Genomic DNA, 19,801 nt, shown 5'->3' on the forward strand with positions numbered 1-19,801 from the left:
CACACACTCACTCTCTCTCTCACACTCACTCACACTCTCTCACTTACACACTCACTCACTCACATACACACACACACACACACACACACACACACACACACTCACTCACTTACTCACACTCACACACTCTCACTCACTCACTCACTCACTCACTCACTCACTCACTCACTCACTCACTCACTCACTCACTCACTCTCTCACTCACACACACACTCACTCACTCACTCACACTCACTCACACTCACACTCTCTCTCTCACTCACTCACTCACTCACTCAAACTAATAATAATCTGAAAAAAAATATTTCAGAATGTATAATATATCACATTTCATATTGATAATATAAAATATTATCAGAATTGTGGGATATAAACTCACATGTGCAAGACAAAATTATTTATATACATTATATCTCACAGTTTTGACTCTTGTTCTCAGAATTGTGAGTCACCACAAAATCAAAAGTGATACATTTGTAATTGTTATTTTTCTTGCATTATGACATTATTCCTTTGACATTTAAGCAATTTTCACATTACTGTAATGCAAAAAAATTGCATTACAGATAGGCCTGTCGCGATAGTCGATAAGTCGATTAATCGCACGATAAAAAAAACGAGCTCGATAATTTTTTCGGCCGCGATAATTCCATTTGCATGCTTGTTTGTTTTCCTCGTCTCTCTCTCTCTACCAAAGAGACTGGATGACCACTCTCGCTCGGTTCTTTAGCGTATAGGAGGAGTGAACCCTCTTGTTGTCAGTTGCATGGTCTTTGTGTGAGAAGGCGGCGCCGCGGCGCTCAGTCACATGGTCTTTGTATGGGAAAGCGCCGGCGGGAGTGTTTGCGGCTACTGCCGGGAGAGAGAGAAGACGCTAGTTGTGAGTTGCGACAGCGAGCCCGATCACATGAAAATGCGTATCTATACCACGAATGTTATTTCTCGTGCCATTTATACGCCAAAAATAGTTTTTGCGTGCATATGATACGCTCTTTATGGCGTGTAATACGCACGCACTCCTCACCCCTAATCCTAACCAAGTATTTTCAGTGCGTAGCATGCCTTCCCGACAGTACACAATCACTTGACAAAGTAACAGGAGGACAAAGTAACAGGAGTAACAGTGCAAAATTGTGCGATATGGCTTGTTGAGGCTTTTTTTTATTTGTTTACAAAGGTCCTAACTGTCAGTTTTGCCTGTTATGGAATGTATCACTATTTAATAATGTCTAAAGCCTAATGTTTAATATTTTTTGAAGTGCAATTTTGTTTCATTTTATTTATTAACAGACATTTATTTTGTTAACAGACACTAAGAGTCCATTGCTTTCATTGTTTTTGGTTGTTTTGTTCATTTTTTGGGATATTTAAAATGTTTTCCGTTTTCAATGTTTAATATTCTTTAGAAATAAAAGTTTATAGATCGTTGAAAAGGTGTACCTGCATTATTATGCCATTATAATTATAAGAAATGAAAATGGTCTCAGAACGACAATATTATCGTTTATCGCGATAATTTCTTGGACAATTTATCGTCCAGCAAAATTTGTTATCGTGACAGGCCTAATTACAGATAATGTTAAAAAATGTAATTGCTTACTTCTTTAATGCTGATTTAAATAAAAAAAGCATTGTATTGTCATGAAAGAATGGAATTTACAACAAAAAAAGGTGCAAGATGAAAAGTTGCAATTGCATTTTTTACATAGATGAGTGCTCGTATTCAACTTCATTACAACAAAAATCAAATGTGATTCAGATTGTTTGAACATGTGCAAGTAAATGATGACATATTTGGAGTTTTCGGCTGAAGAATCAGTGATATATGATCTGACTGTTTTCTGTTGCTGTCTTTATTTCCTCCACTGTCCTGATTTATAGGTAAAGCCTCAGCGATGGTTGGAAAGATTAAAAATCAGGGAAGTTGGAAGCCGATGAGCAAGTCTTCCTTACTGGCTGTGGAGGACATGCTTGGTTTGTCCGTTCTGTGAGTAACGTTATGTAATAACCTGTTATGTAATAATCATATGTGTGTGCTGTGGCAGATTGCTTCATCTTCACGGTCTGATTTAGATGTTTTGTTATTCATGCCTTTGTCTCAGATCTGTTCTGGCACAGAAAAACAGAGAAAAAGAGGAATCGCAGATGCATCTCAACCGCCTTAAAGACCGGTAACATCAAACATCTGCTCCGACAGGGAACGTTCTGGCAAAGTTATGAACAAACGTTAATAGAACATTTGTTCAAAGTTATCAGGTCTTTAATAATGTTCTCAAAACAGCACAAAAAACATTGTTCATGGAAACTTTCTCACACATCTAACATATTTTAAAATGTTACTATTAGTTTCGTAATGTTCAGAGAACATTTAAAAGTAACATTCCCGTAGTGTTCGAAGAATGATGAAATAGAATGTTTCCTTAAAGGAGCATTGCGTAGGTTTTTACTTAAAAAAATCTTTAAGATAGTGTTTCCATTTGTACATGTTTGAGCCAACCATGATGTAATAAAAAGATGACACCTCGACTGTCCACCACGGTTGCCTCTATCAGCCTGTAGGCTCAATCGTGTATGGAGGAGTCGGGCCCGAATCGGCGCGAAAATTCACAAAATGTGACGTCATGCGCGTTCTCGTCTACTTGGGCTTACAACCGCCCCCAGCACAACTCAGACACCCACGGACACTCCTCGGAAGTGTAAAAAAAAAAATCCGAATTATTTAGTGTTTTTAGTGCAAAATTTCATGTGGTATTCTGAATGAAAATAAAGCATGACGAGCTCATACATCAAGGTTAGAATTCCTTTACCTTTAATACCATAATGTTATTGCTATTCTACAAAATAGTATAGTAGTACAACTGTAATAGTAATTGTACTGTATCTAAAAATAAGCATAACGTCTTCAACTCAGTTTTATAATTTAGCGTTACTCTACAATAGTCAAAATAAGGGGTCTGTGAGTGCTGGGAGTGTGTGTTACAGTGTTGTGTTAAAATACTTTTAGAAGTAGACTTTAGTTGATAATATAAAGCAGCACTGCAACATTTTACTAAAATATGGTCTGTCAAACAATAACCTTACAGTACTGTAACTTTTCTTACCTCAAACATTATGCTGGTGAGTGGTGAATCTCGACGAGCCGTCAGTGGTTGCCGCGGTAACCCTGGTTGATGTGGTCGTGCTCGTACGAGCGTGCGCACCGAGAACGAGCATGAGACTGGCTGCAGTTCCTCTAACGGCCACTGGTGTCAGTAACGGTTAGAAATTTCAGAACTTACAGAATGCTCCTTTAACGTTCACATAACCAAAAAAAACATGTTTTTAAAGTCCCCCTGTGGTGAAAATCCAGCTTTTAATGTTGTTTATGGTGTTTTTAATCTGCTTTAAGACAAAGCATGTGTAAATTCATAAGTCGACAGCATTGCTGAGTATTTCCTCCTTAAAACTGCAGTGAACCAAAGACAGTCTCAAAAACACATTTTGAAATCGCTGGTGTTCCTGACGTCACAAACTACCTTGTAACCAATCAGATCAACGTGTGATCGTCAACCAGTGGATCTCTGAGCTGAGTGAGTGAGTGGAGGCGGAGCTCATTTGCATATTCATAGAGCCGCAAATACTAAATGAGGCAAGGGTGTCGAGTTACATTTAAGATTTTTTAAGGCATGAAGAATTTTTTTCATGTAAAATCAACACCAGTGGACAATATTGCTCTGTTTATTCTCAGTTTTGTTGTCTGTCGCTTTAAATGCTCGAGCTCTGAAAGCAGGATGGATTCTGATTGGCTGTCAGTGTTTTTAAAGTTGTTCATCTAGAAAAAAAATCATTCTGAGTGATTCCAACGATACCGTTCCTCTGTGCCGCCATCATTATATACAGGGTTCGTACAAGGAGCTTAAAGTGCTTTGAAGTGGTTGAATTTGACTTTTTGACATTTTTTTTGACATTTTTGACATTTTTTGACCCGTCTTTCGGATGAGACGTAAAACCGAGGTCCTGACTCTCTGTGGTCATTAAAAATCCCAGGATGTCCTTCGAAAAAGAGTAGGGGTGTAACCCCGGCATCCTGGCCAAATTTGCCCCTTGGCCTCTGTCCATCATGGCCTCCTAATCATCCTCATATACAAATTGGCTTCATCACTATCTCCTCTCCACCAGTAAGCTGGTGTGTGGTGAGCGTTCTGGCTCAATATGGCTGCCGTCGCATCATCCAAGTGGAGCTGCACATTGGTGGTGGTTGAGGAGACCCCCCCCTTCTATGTAAAGCGCTTTGAGTGCTGAGAAAAGCGCTATATAAATGTAATGAATTATTTAAGTCCTGGAAAACTCTTGAAAACAGCCATTTTTATAAAAAGGTACTTTTATTGAAAGACAATAAATGCTAAATTAGTGTTTAATTTTATTGATAAAACAATCTTTTCACGTAAAATTAACTCTGCAGCCCGTCTGATATTGATATAGAGCAAATTTCGCATGACTATGAGCGTGGTATTGCTCGTAGAAATATCCAAGTATATGATACAGCTTTCATTCTTCATGTCAATCATATATTCATGAGAGAAAAAAAATCTGATTTAATAAGGAAACTATCTTTGTCATAGTATCCTTTCAATTAGGGCTGGGCAATATGGCCCAAAAAAAAAATCACGATAATTTTTTTTATATCAGTCGATATCGATAATATCACGATAAAAGTCAAATCTTTATTTCTTTCAAGTTTAAAAGGAAGATTTTTGCTCCTAAGTGAAAGTTGAAAGTTGTTGTTTTAAACTACTCACAAACCTGAGGTAGAACATTCAAGCATTTGTCATTTTTCCTTAACAAAATAAATATCTTTATTGGACAGTTAATTTCTTAGTTTTTGCATGTGCTAATTTTTATTTGGTAAAATGTAATATTCTGACTGTTTGAGTTTTATTCAAATTAACCATTGGTCATCCAGTATCATGCATTTATATCATGATAACCACAGATGATACCGGGCATAGCCTGTAGCACCTCACTATCATGGCAAAATGTAACTTTATGGTTTCTATGGTATTTGTATGAAAAACAGTAGCCTAAATACATTATTAAATACTGTAATTATACTCCATTAATCCTTTAATACAGTGTCTACATTAATAATATAATGCAATTCAATATGTATATCCCACATTTCATGGTGCGTTTAATATTACTAGGCTAACGTTACAGTAAATGATGGGAATTTGTAGACGGAAAAGCCTTCTGACTGTATCGTTGCGCACAGTGTTTCTCCTGTTTGTCAGCGCTGTTTCATCTGCCTTTAAACTGGTTTAAATCACTGAGATATTTGTGTTCTTCGCTGAATTCAAGCGCTTCTCACTGGACCTTGTGACCAAGACCGATCAGAGTAAACGCATCTGCTCTAGTGAGCTCGCGCTGCCGTTTGGACTTTGAGCCGAGCGCGCATGTTTCAAATGAGTTTCGTTCCACTTTTGGCGCATAAACATTATCGAACATTTATCGAACTCTTGATATCGTTTTTCGCGATAATTACCGTTATCGTTTTATCACCCATCCCTACTTTCAATGGTTAAAGGTGCCCTAGAATTTTAAACTGAATTTATCTTGGCATAGTTAAGTAACAAGAGTTCAGTACATGAACATGACATACAGTGAGTCTCAAACACCATTGTTTTCTCCTTCTTATTTAAATCTCGTTTTTGAAAAAACACCCCTGAAAAATAGGCGAATCTCCACATAACACCGACTGAGACGCAATAGTCGGGATCATTAATATGTACGCCTCCAAAAATTTGCATATGCCAGCCCATGTTCAAGGCCAGGCGGAACTGCGCAGCCGAATCATCGTCCGAATCATTTTTCTTCGAGAGACATCATGGCTTGCAAACGAGCGGATCATGGCAGTTGCTCAGTGTTTGGATGTACAAATGAACACAAAGATATTTTTTTAGTTCCTTCATCCGAGCCTCTGGAGAACCAGTGGGTTATGTGGATTTCTGATGTGTAATTGTTCAAGTTCAGACAGATAATGTTTCTCTCAAAGTAAATCAAGCCAGCGACTAAACGATCAACTTAACGTCATTTCTCTTGGTAGGATGAAAATAATCTCACTTAAACTGTGATTAATATACAGATAGCGATCAAAGAACAATCTCTTTCCAGTCGCCCAAGCTGTCAATCACACAGCGCGAGTTTATCTGGACACTTGCCAAAACTCGTTATGAAATCAGTGACGCTGTTACACTGCACAATGAAGCTCTTACTGTGCGTACATCATGTTTGCATTGGTGAAAGCATTAGTGAGAGTGCAGAAACTGCGTTGCAATGATAAGATCTTCATTCACGCGAACAACAGGGCTGCATTCAGCCCCGACAAAACGTTGCACAACGTTTTTTAAACCGAAACGGTGATGCGTTGAACACACTGTTCTGATGACGCAAGAGCTGCAACTATGGCAGCTGAGAAGGCCATTCTTTGTGTTCTTTGTGAAGAATTTTCGGACCCTGATGAAGTCGGTATAAATATGTTTATACTACAAAATATGCCCGATGTTACAGTTACTACAGTTACTGCACTTGCCGGCCAGAACACGAAAACATCCCAGTCGAGTGAAGGGATTGCTGAAACTGAAATGGAAGCACACATCTTACATAATTCAGACTAAAACACATCTATTTAGCCTCACATACTGACTTTATTTGTGGTTCATACTGTTTTAATACCCTGTATTTTCTTTCAAATTTTTAGGAAAAGCACTTAATTACCATTGTTTATTTCTATACCAAATATCATACACTTGCAATGAAGCTAAAAATATAAACATCTACATCATTATGTTGATATCCTATATTTTTACAATAAAACTTAAGACAAACATGTCTTCTAATATCCTCAGTTGTTGCGTATACCGAGCTGCATCGAACACATTTGTAAATTACTTTCCTTGAACCCATTGTGCGAGTTCACTTTAATACCGCATGCTTTATATACATGTGGCTGTTGATTGGACTGCAGTTCTGACACACCCACCAAACAAGAGAAGACGTATCTCAAACCCTGTTGCACACCGGTGCACGCCGTTTCAAGGAAACATGACATTCAACCCGGAAACCGTAGCAAAACGTTGCGCACCGTTTTGAACTTGAACGTGCCCCAGGCTTACACTGAAGTCTCACAGCAGTGGGCGTTTACACTGAAGTCTCTCAGCAGCCAATCACAGCAGTGGACGTTCACACTGTCTCTCAGCAGCCAATCACAGCAGTGGGCGTTCACACTGTCTCTCAGCAGCCAATCACAGCAGTGGGCGTTTACACTGAAGTCTCTCAGCAGCCAATCACAGCAGTGGGCGTTTACACTGAAGTCTCACAGCAGACACGCCCCTTCAAACAGAGCGTTCAAATCAGAGGCTAAAATCAGGCTAGGAAATATGCCTTTTATTTCTAAATTATAATAAATTTTGATCTAAAAAACATATTAACATTATAAGGGCACCCCAGGAAACATTCTAAAATAATAAAATAATCCATGCAATGGGACCTTTAAAGTTACCAGTCATTGCATGTGCTGCACTTTATGTGTACCATTTTGTTTTATTTATTTTTATTTATACATTTACCTTTTTTAGAAGTTGAAAGGTAATAAAGATATTGTTTGATAAGTGAGATCTCTGATTGTATTCCTTAAAAAACAAAAAAGTAGTGCTTGAAAAGTTCTTGAAAGTCCTGGAATTACATTTTACAGTGTCTGTATGAACCCTGGTTATAGTTGTGGTGTGAACTCTGCTATTCTTTCATATAACTATCATTATAGGTATCGTCCTTGGTTTGAACGAGCCATAACTCTTTCACAACATGTTTCCGCAGGTTCCTGGCCAAGTGTGCGCAGCTTTCTGTTCCCGCAAGTAAACATGGAGACATGATGCGCGTGTCCCATCAGTTCAAAGCTGAGAGTAATAAATCCGAACACGGCAAGAAGACGCTCGAGTCTCTAGAGGTGATGAACGGGTCGAGATGATCATTTGTTTTGTTCGTGACATAACCAGACATTAAAGGGGTGGTTGAATATGATTTGACTTTTCTAACTTTAGTTAGTGTGTAATGTTGCTGTTTGAGCATAAACAACATCTGCAAAGTTACAACGCTCAAAGTTCAGAGCAAAGGGAGATATTTGCTTTTACAGAAATCACTTTTTAAGGACTACAACAAACGGCTGGTAGAGACTACACCACATTCCTCCCGGGTTAGTGACATCACCAACCCTAGAATTTACATAAACCCCCCCCCCTGAACACGATTTATAGATTATCAAGACAGAATATGCTAATCAATGACTAGAAGATAACGACACATCAGCTTCATAAACTCATCAACTAAACATTCAGAAATGTCCTGTTGCTTCTACATGTTGTCACTTCTTCTTGAGTCTCTCCATCATTGTCTGACTCCGGTTTGAACATTAAAGGCTAAAAGTTTTTGAAATGTTCAGTGCATGTGTGTGTGTGTGTGAGGTAAAAGGACACAAACTCTTGAAGCTCCGCCCCCTGTGCCGGGAGAAGCAGCTCATTTGTATTTAAAGGGACAGACACAAAAACGATGTGTTTTTGCTCACCCTCAAAAATTGACGAGTTTAACATGCGATATAAAAATATCTGTGGGGTATTTTGAGCTAAAACTTCACACACACACTCTGGGGACATCAGAGACTTAAGGCCAGACGGGCCTTTTTGATGTCAGTTTGTAAAGAAAGACTACACGCCTGCACACATATATATTCAAACGCACATATCTATAGACTAAACGCGTAATACATTTGTACATATTTGCGTTTTTGAAGTTTGCGCAGGGTTAACTTAGTTTATTTTTATTATTCAGCGCCTGCACCTTGGAACCTATTTAAAGGTTTGCGTTCTCGAGCACCAAACACTGTTGTGTAAACGAGCCGGAGCGCATGAAGGGTTTTCTGTGAGAGCGGTGTGTGTTAGCGGCCCCTAAGTTAATAACTAATGATCTTTGCAACGGAAGCGAATCGATCAAAACTAACTTTATCTGGCCAATAACTATATTCTAGATCTGCTGTGAAGCCTAAACACTCTCTGTTACTGTAATCTCCTGTTATCACTGTAAAGCTGCTGTGAAACTCTATATTGTTAAAGCGCTGTATAAATGAAGGAGACTTGACTTGGCTAACCTTTGCGTGTGCTGGATCTGTTCAGGAGAACATGCGCTCGGTTGTCGGCACTCTGGAGGAGATGGAGGTGAAGATGGATAGTTTGGAGGAGAAATGCAGGATAATGAGAAGCCAACTCGAGGATGAAGAGGAAAAAGCACAGGAGGTTCAAGCACACTTCAGTGATGTCATGACACAACCCAGCAAGCAATAGCCGTCATTTCACCGTCCATGTTAACTATAGACCAGATATAGTCCGGCTAACACACGTCTAGCCAAAATAACCTCGAATTTGGTTACATGTTGTTTTTGCCAAAATAACTTGCGAGATGTATGATATTCCATCATGTATGCAAAGTAAACAGTGATCACAAGGATTCATTACTTTGACATGTTATATAATTGATGACTAGTCTATTCTTGGGCTATGGTTAGACGTCTAATAAATGTTCACTGTATTTTCACAGATTTTAGCCTAGTCATCTCTTTTAAATGCTAAGTTGCTTGCTAGGAACTGGTTTCACTTGAACAGTCCGTGAAGCTTGTATCTGTGGTTTAATCATGGCATGATTTGTTCCAGTTTCTCCAGCTGTCAGAGCAAGCGGTCCTGCGTGTTCCTGCTGTATCGCCTCGCTCTGCCAATGAGCCGACGCTACAGGTGCGTCACGCTTCACTTGAACTACGGTCGAGTTTACTTTGAATAAGTCATATTTCAAGGCAAGCCAAGTTTATTAATACAGCACATTTCATACACTATGGCAATTCAAAGTGCTTTACACAGAAAGGAATTAAAATTATCACAACATAAAAGCAAGGAAAATTAAAACAGGAATTAAAAGAGATATATGATACAGTTTCCCAAATTAATTAAGAGTAAAAAGATGATACATGGATAAACTTCTAATCTGGCAAAACACCGGTGTATCATATTTTTCACAACTTCCAGTTTTACTCGGAGAATTTAGACCATACCTGGAAAGACCATATTTCACCTCAAAATCAATGACTCAAAATATATATATATATTTTTTTTTTGCATGATCGCATTATTTCTTTGCCAGTTTTCACGTGACTAATGCAAACGAATTCTCATTTTCAGTACATAAAAAATATTTATACATGTTAATATTTGCTTACTTATGCTGATTTAAATTGCATTACATAAATGTGAGACTAATGACAATCAAGAAAGAATAATGCAAAATAACAAAAAAAGGTTTATTGCATTGCGGTAATGATTATTCGTGGCCAAAATATTTATTTACCATAAAAAAAAAAAATGTCACCAATGTTTTGACAATTAAGCAATTTTTGCATTACTGTAATGCAAAGAAATACACTTGCATTACAGAAAATATGTATGCATGTTAGTATTTACTTTAATGCTGATTTCAGTAAAAAATTGTGAGAATAATGGAAATTACAAAAAAGATTTGTTGCATTGCTTCAATTAATGATGAATCACAGGGAAAATGTTTATTTGCCGTGAAAATAATGTCAAAATGCTGTAAATGGTCCTATTTTCCTAATGCATAATGTAATTTCTTACCGTTTTAATTTGATTTCGGGACATATTTTAGTCACCTTTAGTCTCCCAAATAAGAAAATTGTGTTGTTCGATTGGTTGCCATCTGAGTAATATCAATATTGATTTCATCACTTTGGAATTCACATTTGGAGTTTACTTTGTCTACAAGTAGTGTCTTGTAGTATAGGCTCTCTGTTAATGATAAAAACGGTAGTGACTTCTTATCTTATCTTCACACTTTAACTACAAAATTGTGAGGTGCAGGTCAGTCTGGCGAGAAGAAAAAGCTTTTTGCGTGACCCTCGAGAACGTAGCGCTCAAACACATCTGTCAACACATCCGTCAGTGAAATGGAAGAACTGTGTTAACAGCTCTTAATGCTTAATTTGTGGTTAAAGAATCAAGAGTTAGGATGTTGTCAGGCTTGTGTGTTGTGAAAACAGCCAAGTGTTTGTCATGATGGCATAAATAGCGTGAGGTTTTGACACCTTCCTTGCCACTTTTTTCACAGAAATGCACCCTATAGTGCACAGAACTCATGTTGAGAAACATGTCTTCACCTTATATGGATCAGTGACAGGGTTATACAGACAGACTTGATGCAATTAGTTCAGGAAAAGCAGTTTCAACACTAAACACTTTTTAGAAGTGTTATGCAAGTGGTTCACAATGTGCTTTTGTTAATGCGACTGGGATCCAAAATAAAGGGGTCGAACGGATCACAAAATTCACGGTTCGGGTCATTTACGGTTTTTGAGCCACGGATCGGGTAGTTTCATCTTTGTTAAAGCTGTATTTTGTTGTTTTATTAACATTAACGACACAGACGACAGCTGGAATATTAGGCCACTGTCACTTAAAGACCGAATAAACCGACACACATCTGGTTTCTTTCTCAACTGTTCACTTATGAGAGAGAGAATACTTGGCGAGACGGGTATTTTGACATAATTATGTGTGTATGTGTCCATTCAAGGGCAAGGAAAGGCTTGTGATTTGATTTGCCTGCTAAACTAGTGTGTTACTGATCCTTCAGGAGCACCTGATGAAGATTGTTCCCAATCCTCCCGCAGTGGTTCGAGCTCTTCAGACGCTTCCGGTCCTCGGGGATATGAGGGCTTTTCTGGAGCTTGCAAATAAACAGGTGGATTCAGTACAAGCTCATAATGACAAAACCCTGGACTGACCATCACAGCAAGACACTGTTTCTCAAGCTAAACACACTGACAGAGACAGCTGATCAACAAAATAACTGCTCATTTATTTCAAAATGACAAGTTTGCATAGAGGACTAGACACTGAAATTACATTCATCTCAAGCATTAATGCAACAACATCAACACCAACGCTGGAATTCAGAAGATTTAGCTTTCTCTGGTCTATCAGATCATTTACGGTGAATTGGTCGACAGCTTCTTGATTCATAATCTTTAGTTTGATTCAAAGTTTTAGTTTTTATGTGTGATCTGTTTTGCCAATTATCTGGGTGACTTGGAAAAAGTAGATTCTACTGCATAGGCCGTTTAATTTAAGCCTTCAGTCAAAGCAAGCAAGTCCAGAGGGAACGCCTTGTCTTTCATTTGCTGTAGAAATGCAAAGTGCTACAATCATACATCACAAGATTAAAAAAAAAAAATCGCACAGAATTGGTGTCCGAAATGCTTTCTTGTCCATCGAATGGTTATAAAATTGTCTTAGTCCCCATCTTGTGATATGTGATGTGACGTACAGCATGTTTAGTCCTGTTGTCAACTTTTTTTGTTCTTAAAGAGCTCGTTTGCACTCTTCAAAAACGACACTTTAAAATCTCTTGACAAACTAAAAGATGTAAATGACATTTGTATGTATTCTAGATAAAAGATACAGATTGCACTGAATGTCAGCTTGTTTATTTTACTCAAGATCAGGATTTATTGAGTCCACATGTTATAAAAACAAGAAACTCTTCTGACTGCAGGTCGAGATCTGTCGCTCCTTTCTCGTTATAACGATGGTTTCGGGAAACACTGACTCGTTGAACTGCTGATAATGATGGAACTTGCGAACATAGTTGGCTAACGATGCTTTTGAAAAACAGAAGGTGCCATTTTTAAGAACTTTTAAAGAACTTAATAGTCCTTTTGAGAGATCAACATCAAATTATGTACTACATATTACAGCATTGTTTCAATACTAGACATACCAATGGACTCGCATACTTGGCTAACGATGCTTTTGGGAAACACACCCCTCGTTGGTTGTCCAATGTTTGGCCTCTTCAAGCTCCACTAAAACTGAGAGTCTCTCCTTCGTAAAGACTTTCTTCGTAAAGACTCGGATAATTCCTCATTGAAGACTCGCTCGATTGTGGAGACAAGTGACGCACGAACGGTGCGTCCGAGTCCACGAGCCGCGAACACGTACATGATGGGGTTGAGCGCACTTTTTATGTACACTAGAAATAGCGCTACGTAAGCGCCTCCAATCGCTCCTTCTTTGACCTTCTTCCAGTCCGGCCGATCGTGTGCAAGAGCCCTTATAAAGCGGCATGTAAAGTAAGGCACCCAACAAGTGAGAAAGAGGAGCATTGTGAGGAAGAGTACCCGGTAGAGACGAGTCAAACGCTGGGATGTGTAACTTGGTCCAGATGACGAGGTTGGCGAAGACACTGCGCCTTCGGCCTTCTTTGCGCAAAAAACCACCGCAATATTGCAAGACAAGAAGATCACAAGTGGTAGCAAGAATCCTGCTAAGGTTTCCACAACTATTAAAGCTTTTCCTACTCCCAAATCGCTTTCAATGCATGCCGTACGGTTCTCCCAGAGAATGATTTGAGCCGTGCCAATGTAAGGTGACGCGAATACCGCGGCTAACACCCAAATGGCAGCGCAGGCTATCGGCACGGCCCAACGAGGGCGTTTCAATCGCGCCCAAACTGGTCTAAGCAAACACAAGCAACGCTCCACTGCGACGGCGCACAGCAAGAACGCGCTCGCGTACAACCCAAGGCAGCGCAAGTAAATAACCAGCTTACATACGGGCTCCCCTAATGTCCAAGAAAAGTGGTTCGCTAAGTATGGTAGCATTAGTGGCGTACGTAACAGCAGCACCAAGTCCGCAAACGCCAGGTTTACGACGTAAATCCGAAAGCTGTCAGCGCTCTGCGTCTCGCAACTTGCTCCTTTATTCCGACACCAAACTCGAACCCCCAACGCCCAGACCACCAGACTGTTCAGAGAAACACCCACGATGAAGATCATCACGGTCGCGATCATCTGCAGGACACGCATGGCATCGCTGGGGTAGATGGTGGTGTGGTTGGAGCTCAAGGTGGCGTTCATTGGTGCATCGGTAGACATTGATTCTCTGTGAAAACACAATAACACATGGTGTATCTTTATTGTAAGCATTTCACTCTTAAAAATAAAGTTTTTTTTGCTGGTTTCAGCCCAACGCAGTTATCATTTTCACGTCCTGCGCCACCTTGTTTAAATAGCAAATGCATTTGCGCCTATTTGTGCGGCCATGAGCTGCTGGTCTGAGAACGAGGTGTGTGTTCAGGTGCATTGTTGGTACGTTTTTTTGTTATTTAAAGAGCATGTCAAAGTGCGCCTATAGACACTCTGCTTATTACACACACAGGGACAGGCAGCAGCACTCAAACTAGCCAAATATTAAAAATAATAAAAAGATTACAATGTAAAAGATTAATATTGTAGATGGTCTGTTTGTGCTTCAACCTTCAATCTAAATACCCAATCCGCCTTGACGCGAGCGCAACTGGCTTTTAAAGGGAATGGGAATTTACACTCTGATTGTTTTTTTTGGCATGTTACACCCAAAACACACCCATTACTCATTAAGAGAATAGAAACAAACCTTTTAGACCATGCGCTGGGCGTACTGACCATTTTTCCCATCATTAAACTAGCAAAAGTGGATTCGGACATGCACTAAGTGCACTGAGACCATGAGCTTAGATCGTTAAAATAGGGCCCTTAAAAATGAAGGTTACAAAAGGGGTATTCCTGGCGATGCAATGGAAGAACCCTGTTCGGTTCCCCCAATAACCTTTCAGTAAACCATTCTTAACCTTTTCACGCATAGAGGTCACTACAGTGGATGGCTAATTAAAAGCCATTTTCTTGCGTATGCATGGGTTTTGACGGCATAGTTGCATGTCAACACTGCCTATGTTGGATCCTATACACTGCAGCCAACTGACAAGCCTTTGTATGTGGAATTTTTGTTTTCTCCAAACCAAGATGGCTGACGGTCAAGTTGCTCTGGAATATCCACCCATTCCTTCTATCCTATGGGTCGTCTTTTAGGTAAAACATTTTTTGTAACATCAAGTAGTCATATAGTTTTTAAATTTTGGTTAATCATCTGTTTGCTAAATTGGGCATACAATTCATACTAATTCTGTGATATGAAATACTTCATTTGCTGTAAATTTTTGAGCTGTAAATAAATGTATTTGTGTTATTAGATTGTAATTTGCACTTGCGTCGAAAAAGTAATCTGATTACGTAATGCACATTATCTCTAATGCATTACTTTACTCGTTACATGAATAAAGTAATCTGATTACGTAATGCACGTTACTTGTTATGCATTACTTTACTCGTTACATCAAAAAAGTAATCTGATTACATGATGCACATTATCTGTAATGCATTACTTTACTCGTTACATGAATAAAGTAATCTGATTACGTAATGCACGTTACTTGTAATGCATTACTTTATTCATTACATCAAAAAAGTAATTCGTTGCATCAAAAAGTAATCTGATTAAGTAATGCATTACTTGTAACATCAAAAAAGTAATCTGATTACATAATGCAGGTTACTTGTGATGCATTACTCGTTACATCAAAAGTAATCTGATTACACAATGCACGTTACTTGAAATGCATTACTTTAGTCGTTACATCAATAAAGTAATCTAATTAAGTAATGAACGTTACTTGTAACATCAATAAAGTAATCTGATTACATAATGCACGTTACTTGTAATGCATTACTTTAGTCGTTACATCAAAAAGTAATCTGATTAAGTAATGAATGTTACTTGTAATGCATTACTTGTAACATCAAAAACAGTAATCTGCTTACTTAATGCATGTTACTTGTAGTGTGTTACTACCCCCAACATGGCTCATTTCAGATGAGATTTAAAAACAATTTTTTCCACAGTCTGAAAACATGAATAGGTCAATGTAGATTTCAGTCTGAGGTTTTCTTTTAAATCTGTCCATTTTGAACATAATCAGAATGATAAAGGTAAATCTACATATTTGGGTTTCCACAGAGTTAACACCTTCACCGGTTGTAGAGATCTTTGATGAATCACTTCCTCATGTTCTGATATCAAAGACATGTAAAGTTTAACTCGTATAAATTTCTCTGTCTGCCGGTTGAACTCAATTGCATTTGCAATAATCGAAGCTGTATTATATTTTTTGTTTATATTTTATAGTTTTCACAAGATTTGATCTCATTTCACTTTAAGTGGACATTCGACATCTCTGTGAAATATGTGTACAGTAAAAAAGTTCAAATCTTGTTTTTCATGCCCTAAGAGCTTAAAATTAAAAGAGGTTAATTTTTTTTTTTTCTTGGTGTGAGAAAACATTTAAAAACAAAGGTTCTTTATTTGGCATCAAACCTTTCCATTGCACAAAAGGTTCTGTAAAGTGGAGGAAGTTTCTTCACACTTACAAATAAATGGTTCTTAAATGTTCTTTGGAATCACAAAAATGTTTTTTCTATGGTGTTGCTTTACCATAAATACCAATAAGGAACCTTTATTTTTAAGGATGTATGTTCAATGGCGACAAAATGAAGCAAGTGCCATTTCCTCTTTTCTTTTGAAAAGTATTATGAAATTTGTTTTCATTGTAAAGAAGAATGGCCATTGGGTACTTGATATGTTTTGTTTAATTCTAACAACTATTAGAATTAGTTTCAAATTCAAGTCAGATTTAAATCTGACCAATCTATATTTTATGTAACTGACCTGAAGGAGTTATGACTGGTTGCATGAACGCCCTAGACTAGTCTTACAAGTTTGTCATCAAAAAATTGACTGGTCATAACTTTTTTAAACCAGTTACATAAAATGGTAGATCAGTCTAATTTGAATCCTTAATCCTACACTGTAAAAACTTTTTAAAACTTTTTTTCTTTTGTCAAATCAACTTCGATAATGTGGTTTGAGATTCTGTAGATATTTCAATCTCCTCCTTTGTACTAACTCAGTTTTTTTATTTCAATGAACTCTATTTTAAGGCAATCAAGTTACTTTAAGTTAAACCAACAAAAATTTCTTACAGTGAACATTTACTCATAAACACGAGACATCCTAAGTGTCAGACATTATTACAGAATAGTGCAAGATAGATATTAAGGATATAATTGCTAGTTTGTAAGACTAGTTCATATCCACTATATTAAGCCTGTGCCTTATGTTTGTGCAACTAGTCCCAATCTTAAAGAATAACAGTAGATGACTAACTTGTGGGACTAGTCTAGCCCGGGAGTTCATGCAACCAGCAACAAATTAAAATATTTTCTAATAAAGGTGAAAAATAAAATATAAACATTGCAAATCATGTCAAGGAAAATGGTAATAGACGCTGAGGGTTTGTGCATGAATGATTCCTCAAGGTTTTTCAGCTGCTGGACCAGAAAATCCCACAGATGCACACGAGCGTTATCAAGACCTGAAGATCAAATGTGACATGCATTGATCTCTGAACACCTCGGACCGGCAGCTGTCGGGTCATGATGCTGTACGTGTTCCTACGAATGGCGAGCTGCAGGAATGTGAACTTTTACACGCAGTGCCATTCACAACCTGTTTACACACATCCATAATGCATTCCTGGTATGTGAACACACCTTCAGCAGCGCTGCTCATCTAGAACGTGTTCGTTATACGCCGGAGCTTTCTAATCAAAGTTAAGTCTTAAATTCTCTGAGAAACACTTGAAATGCATTTTATAGATGTATTATAGTAGCAGTAAGTCTTACCTTGTTTGTTGGCTTTGGTTGAACTTGCATGGATTGACTCAGAGGTCTGAGAGCATGAGTGAGTGTGTGTGTGTGTGTGTTTGAGCTGGTGGATGATGAGACACTGAGAGAGGAGTGTTTCCTATGCGTTAACCTATCAGTGAAGACAACAGAGGAGGGTTTATTTAGCTCGATTACGACATTAATGAACATGCAGTCACCATTATTGCACTGTATGTCCCCATAGAACTAAATATAGTTGCTTATTAGTGCTTCATTCATGTGCCACAGATTTATTTATTGCTTTATGATGTCTGGGTTTACAGATTATTTAAATGCAGAGGTAAATTCCATTCAAACACATTGATTTGGAGAGAAAACGAGAATTGTAAATATTAACCAGATTTTTAAAAAACATTTTATGAATAAAATGTGTTTGCCAAGGTAACATATTGTGTTCTGTGTGATTTCATCAGTGTATCATTGAGATACTATTATTAGTTAATAATCTTTTTTTATTGGTTGGGTTTTGCCCTCATGCTCCTCGTTTCCTGTTTGCACTTGTGGTCCCTGCGGTTGATTAACCCCAAACATTTATAAAGCGATTGTTCAAAGAAATATGCAGTACTGTGCAAAAGTCTTGTTAATATCCCATGTTAATGAAGAAAGCTTCCTGAAAAACTGCGCAAGTGTACCTGGACAAAAGCTATTTTAAACGCAAAGGGTCATTACACCATATATTGATCTGAATTTGTTAGTAGAAGTTAAATCATAAATAAATTCAATTTGTGATTTTATTTTTGAAAGCATTCTCACTTTACAGCATTTTAACACAAGTGCCAGTGCTTTTCACAGTGCTGTAGCTTTGCAGGAAGGTTTCTTCAAGCGTCTCGGAGACGTTCCCGCAGTTCTTCTGGATTTAGTCTGTCTCAGTTTCTTCTGTTTCTTCATGTAATCACAGACGGACTCGATGATGGAGAGATCAGATCATACCGGCTGTTGTCAGACTCCTTGTGCAGACACAAATCGCACTGGATTATTACAATTAATGGCAAAAAGAATGTTTGGAAATGTAAACTGATAGATAATAACATGCCTAAGACTTTTGCACAGTACTGTATATTTTATTAATACAAACTAAATATATATTTTTTTATTTCTTATCTATATGTTTATGCTGTGTTTTGGGGGATATGAAGTAAAAAAATAAATAAAAAAATGAAAAACTATTTACTGCAAAACTACACCATAAGCATGCATTTGAAATATTACATTTTTATAATTAAAAAAAAAAAAACTTTAATGATAATTCAAATTAAAGCTGCAGTCCATAACTTTTTTGGGTAAAAAATTATCCAAAATAAATGTTTGCGCAAGTACATAACAGTGTTCAGACCTCTCTGCTTGCCGTAGCTGGATTCAAATCGGTAAGCTTATAATAATGTTTTTAGTTCCAGTGGTACTGGTGGATTTACGCGGGAAATTCGAACATGTCTTTGCGTCATTCCGTCACATCTGTCCACATAAAGTCACATCTGTCCACATAAAGTCACATCTGTCCACATAAAGAAGAGTCTCGGCTAGTCGGCTTTGATATTATTAAACTGATCAATTTAATGGCGGATCCAGAAAGGTTCAAACGACGATCACCAGCTGGAGATTCACCCGCTGTAAAATGCAAAAGACTTCGGACTTCGGAGTGGCTAACGAGGATAAATATCGGATGGGCTTTTGAAAGGTAAAAATAAGATTATATTCCAGTTTTAAATATGCATCTGATTACAGATACGTGTGCTTGTATTTCAAAGAGAACCAGTTCTAAGGAACATTAATTTGTTGGTATTCATGACAATTAGAAAGACTGCAGAGTAATGGAAACTGAGGTACAGGTATCCCTAACACACATTAAATGTAGTCACGCAATGCTGATGTTGTTATCATGAACAATATGAGAACGAAGTATAATTTGCACGGTTTGACGTGATATGATAAGCGATCGTTAGATTTAATCAGCGCGATTTACTGCAATGCTTTTTCCCCCTTAGTTGATCAGAACAAACGTGGATGTTACTTACTTGTTCAGAACATTTTCCAGTGAAAATTCTTATGTTGGTCATACTT

The 19,801-nt window shown here is 37.9% G+C and overlaps 2 protein-coding genes across 3 annotated transcripts in view; one reads left to right on the forward strand and one right to left on the reverse strand.

Annotated features, from left to right (window-relative positions):
* The window catches only part of cenpq (centromere protein Q), a 36,030-nt gene extending 17,904 nt beyond the window's left edge, over positions 1 to 18,126 (forward strand). The window contains exons 4-11 of the mRNA XM_081361837.1: positions 1,882 to 1,987; positions 2,103 to 2,171; positions 7,852 to 7,981; positions 9,201 to 9,320; positions 9,735 to 9,812; positions 11,719 to 11,826; positions 14,927 to 14,992; positions 17,336 to 18,126. Coding sequence (XP_081217963.1) covers positions 1,882 to 1,987; positions 2,103 to 2,171; positions 7,852 to 7,981; positions 9,201 to 9,320; positions 9,735 to 9,812; positions 11,719 to 11,826; positions 14,927 to 14,992 — 677 coding nt within the window. The 3' untranslated portion in view covers positions 17,336 to 18,126. The remainder of the gene's footprint in view (positions 1 to 1,881; positions 1,988 to 2,102; positions 2,172 to 7,851; positions 7,982 to 9,200; positions 9,321 to 9,734; positions 9,813 to 11,718; positions 11,827 to 14,926; positions 14,993 to 17,335) is intronic.
* LOC308688637 (C3a anaphylatoxin chemotactic receptor) lies at positions 11,924 to 18,567 on the reverse strand. Of its 2 annotated transcripts, XR_014029922.1 has the most exons (3): positions 18,497 to 18,567; positions 17,702 to 17,834; positions 11,924 to 14,027 (listed from the first exon to the last, which is right to left on the reverse strand). XR_014029922.1 is itself a non-coding variant. In XM_081361832.1 (2 exons), the coding sequence occupies exon 2, from the start codon at positions 14,018 to 14,020 to the stop codon at positions 12,950 to 12,952; it is 1,071 nt and encodes a 356-aa protein (XP_081217958.1). In that variant the 5' UTR covers positions 14,021 to 14,027; positions 17,702 to 17,786; the 3' UTR covers positions 11,930 to 12,949. The 2 variants fall into 2 exon arrangements, 1 of the variants encoding a protein (XP_081217958.1); XM_081361832.1 differs by lacking the exon at positions 18,497 to 18,567 and having other exon boundaries at positions 11,930 to 14,027; positions 17,702 to 17,786.
* Between the last annotated feature and the right edge of the window lie 1,234 nt (positions 18,568 to 19,801).

Source organism: Scardinius erythrophthalmus, assembly GCF_964197995.2.
Source record: "Scardinius erythrophthalmus genome assembly, chromosome: 3".
Lineage (NCBI taxonomy): Eukaryota > Metazoa > Chordata > Actinopteri > Cypriniformes > Leuciscidae > Scardinius > Scardinius erythrophthalmus.

Bases quoted from the DNA above. Each gene is read 5' to 3' on its own strand.
- LOC308688637 (XM_081361832.1), bottom strand. From the start codon at position 14,020: ATGTCTACCGATGCACCAATGAACGCCACCTTGAGCTCCAACCACACC.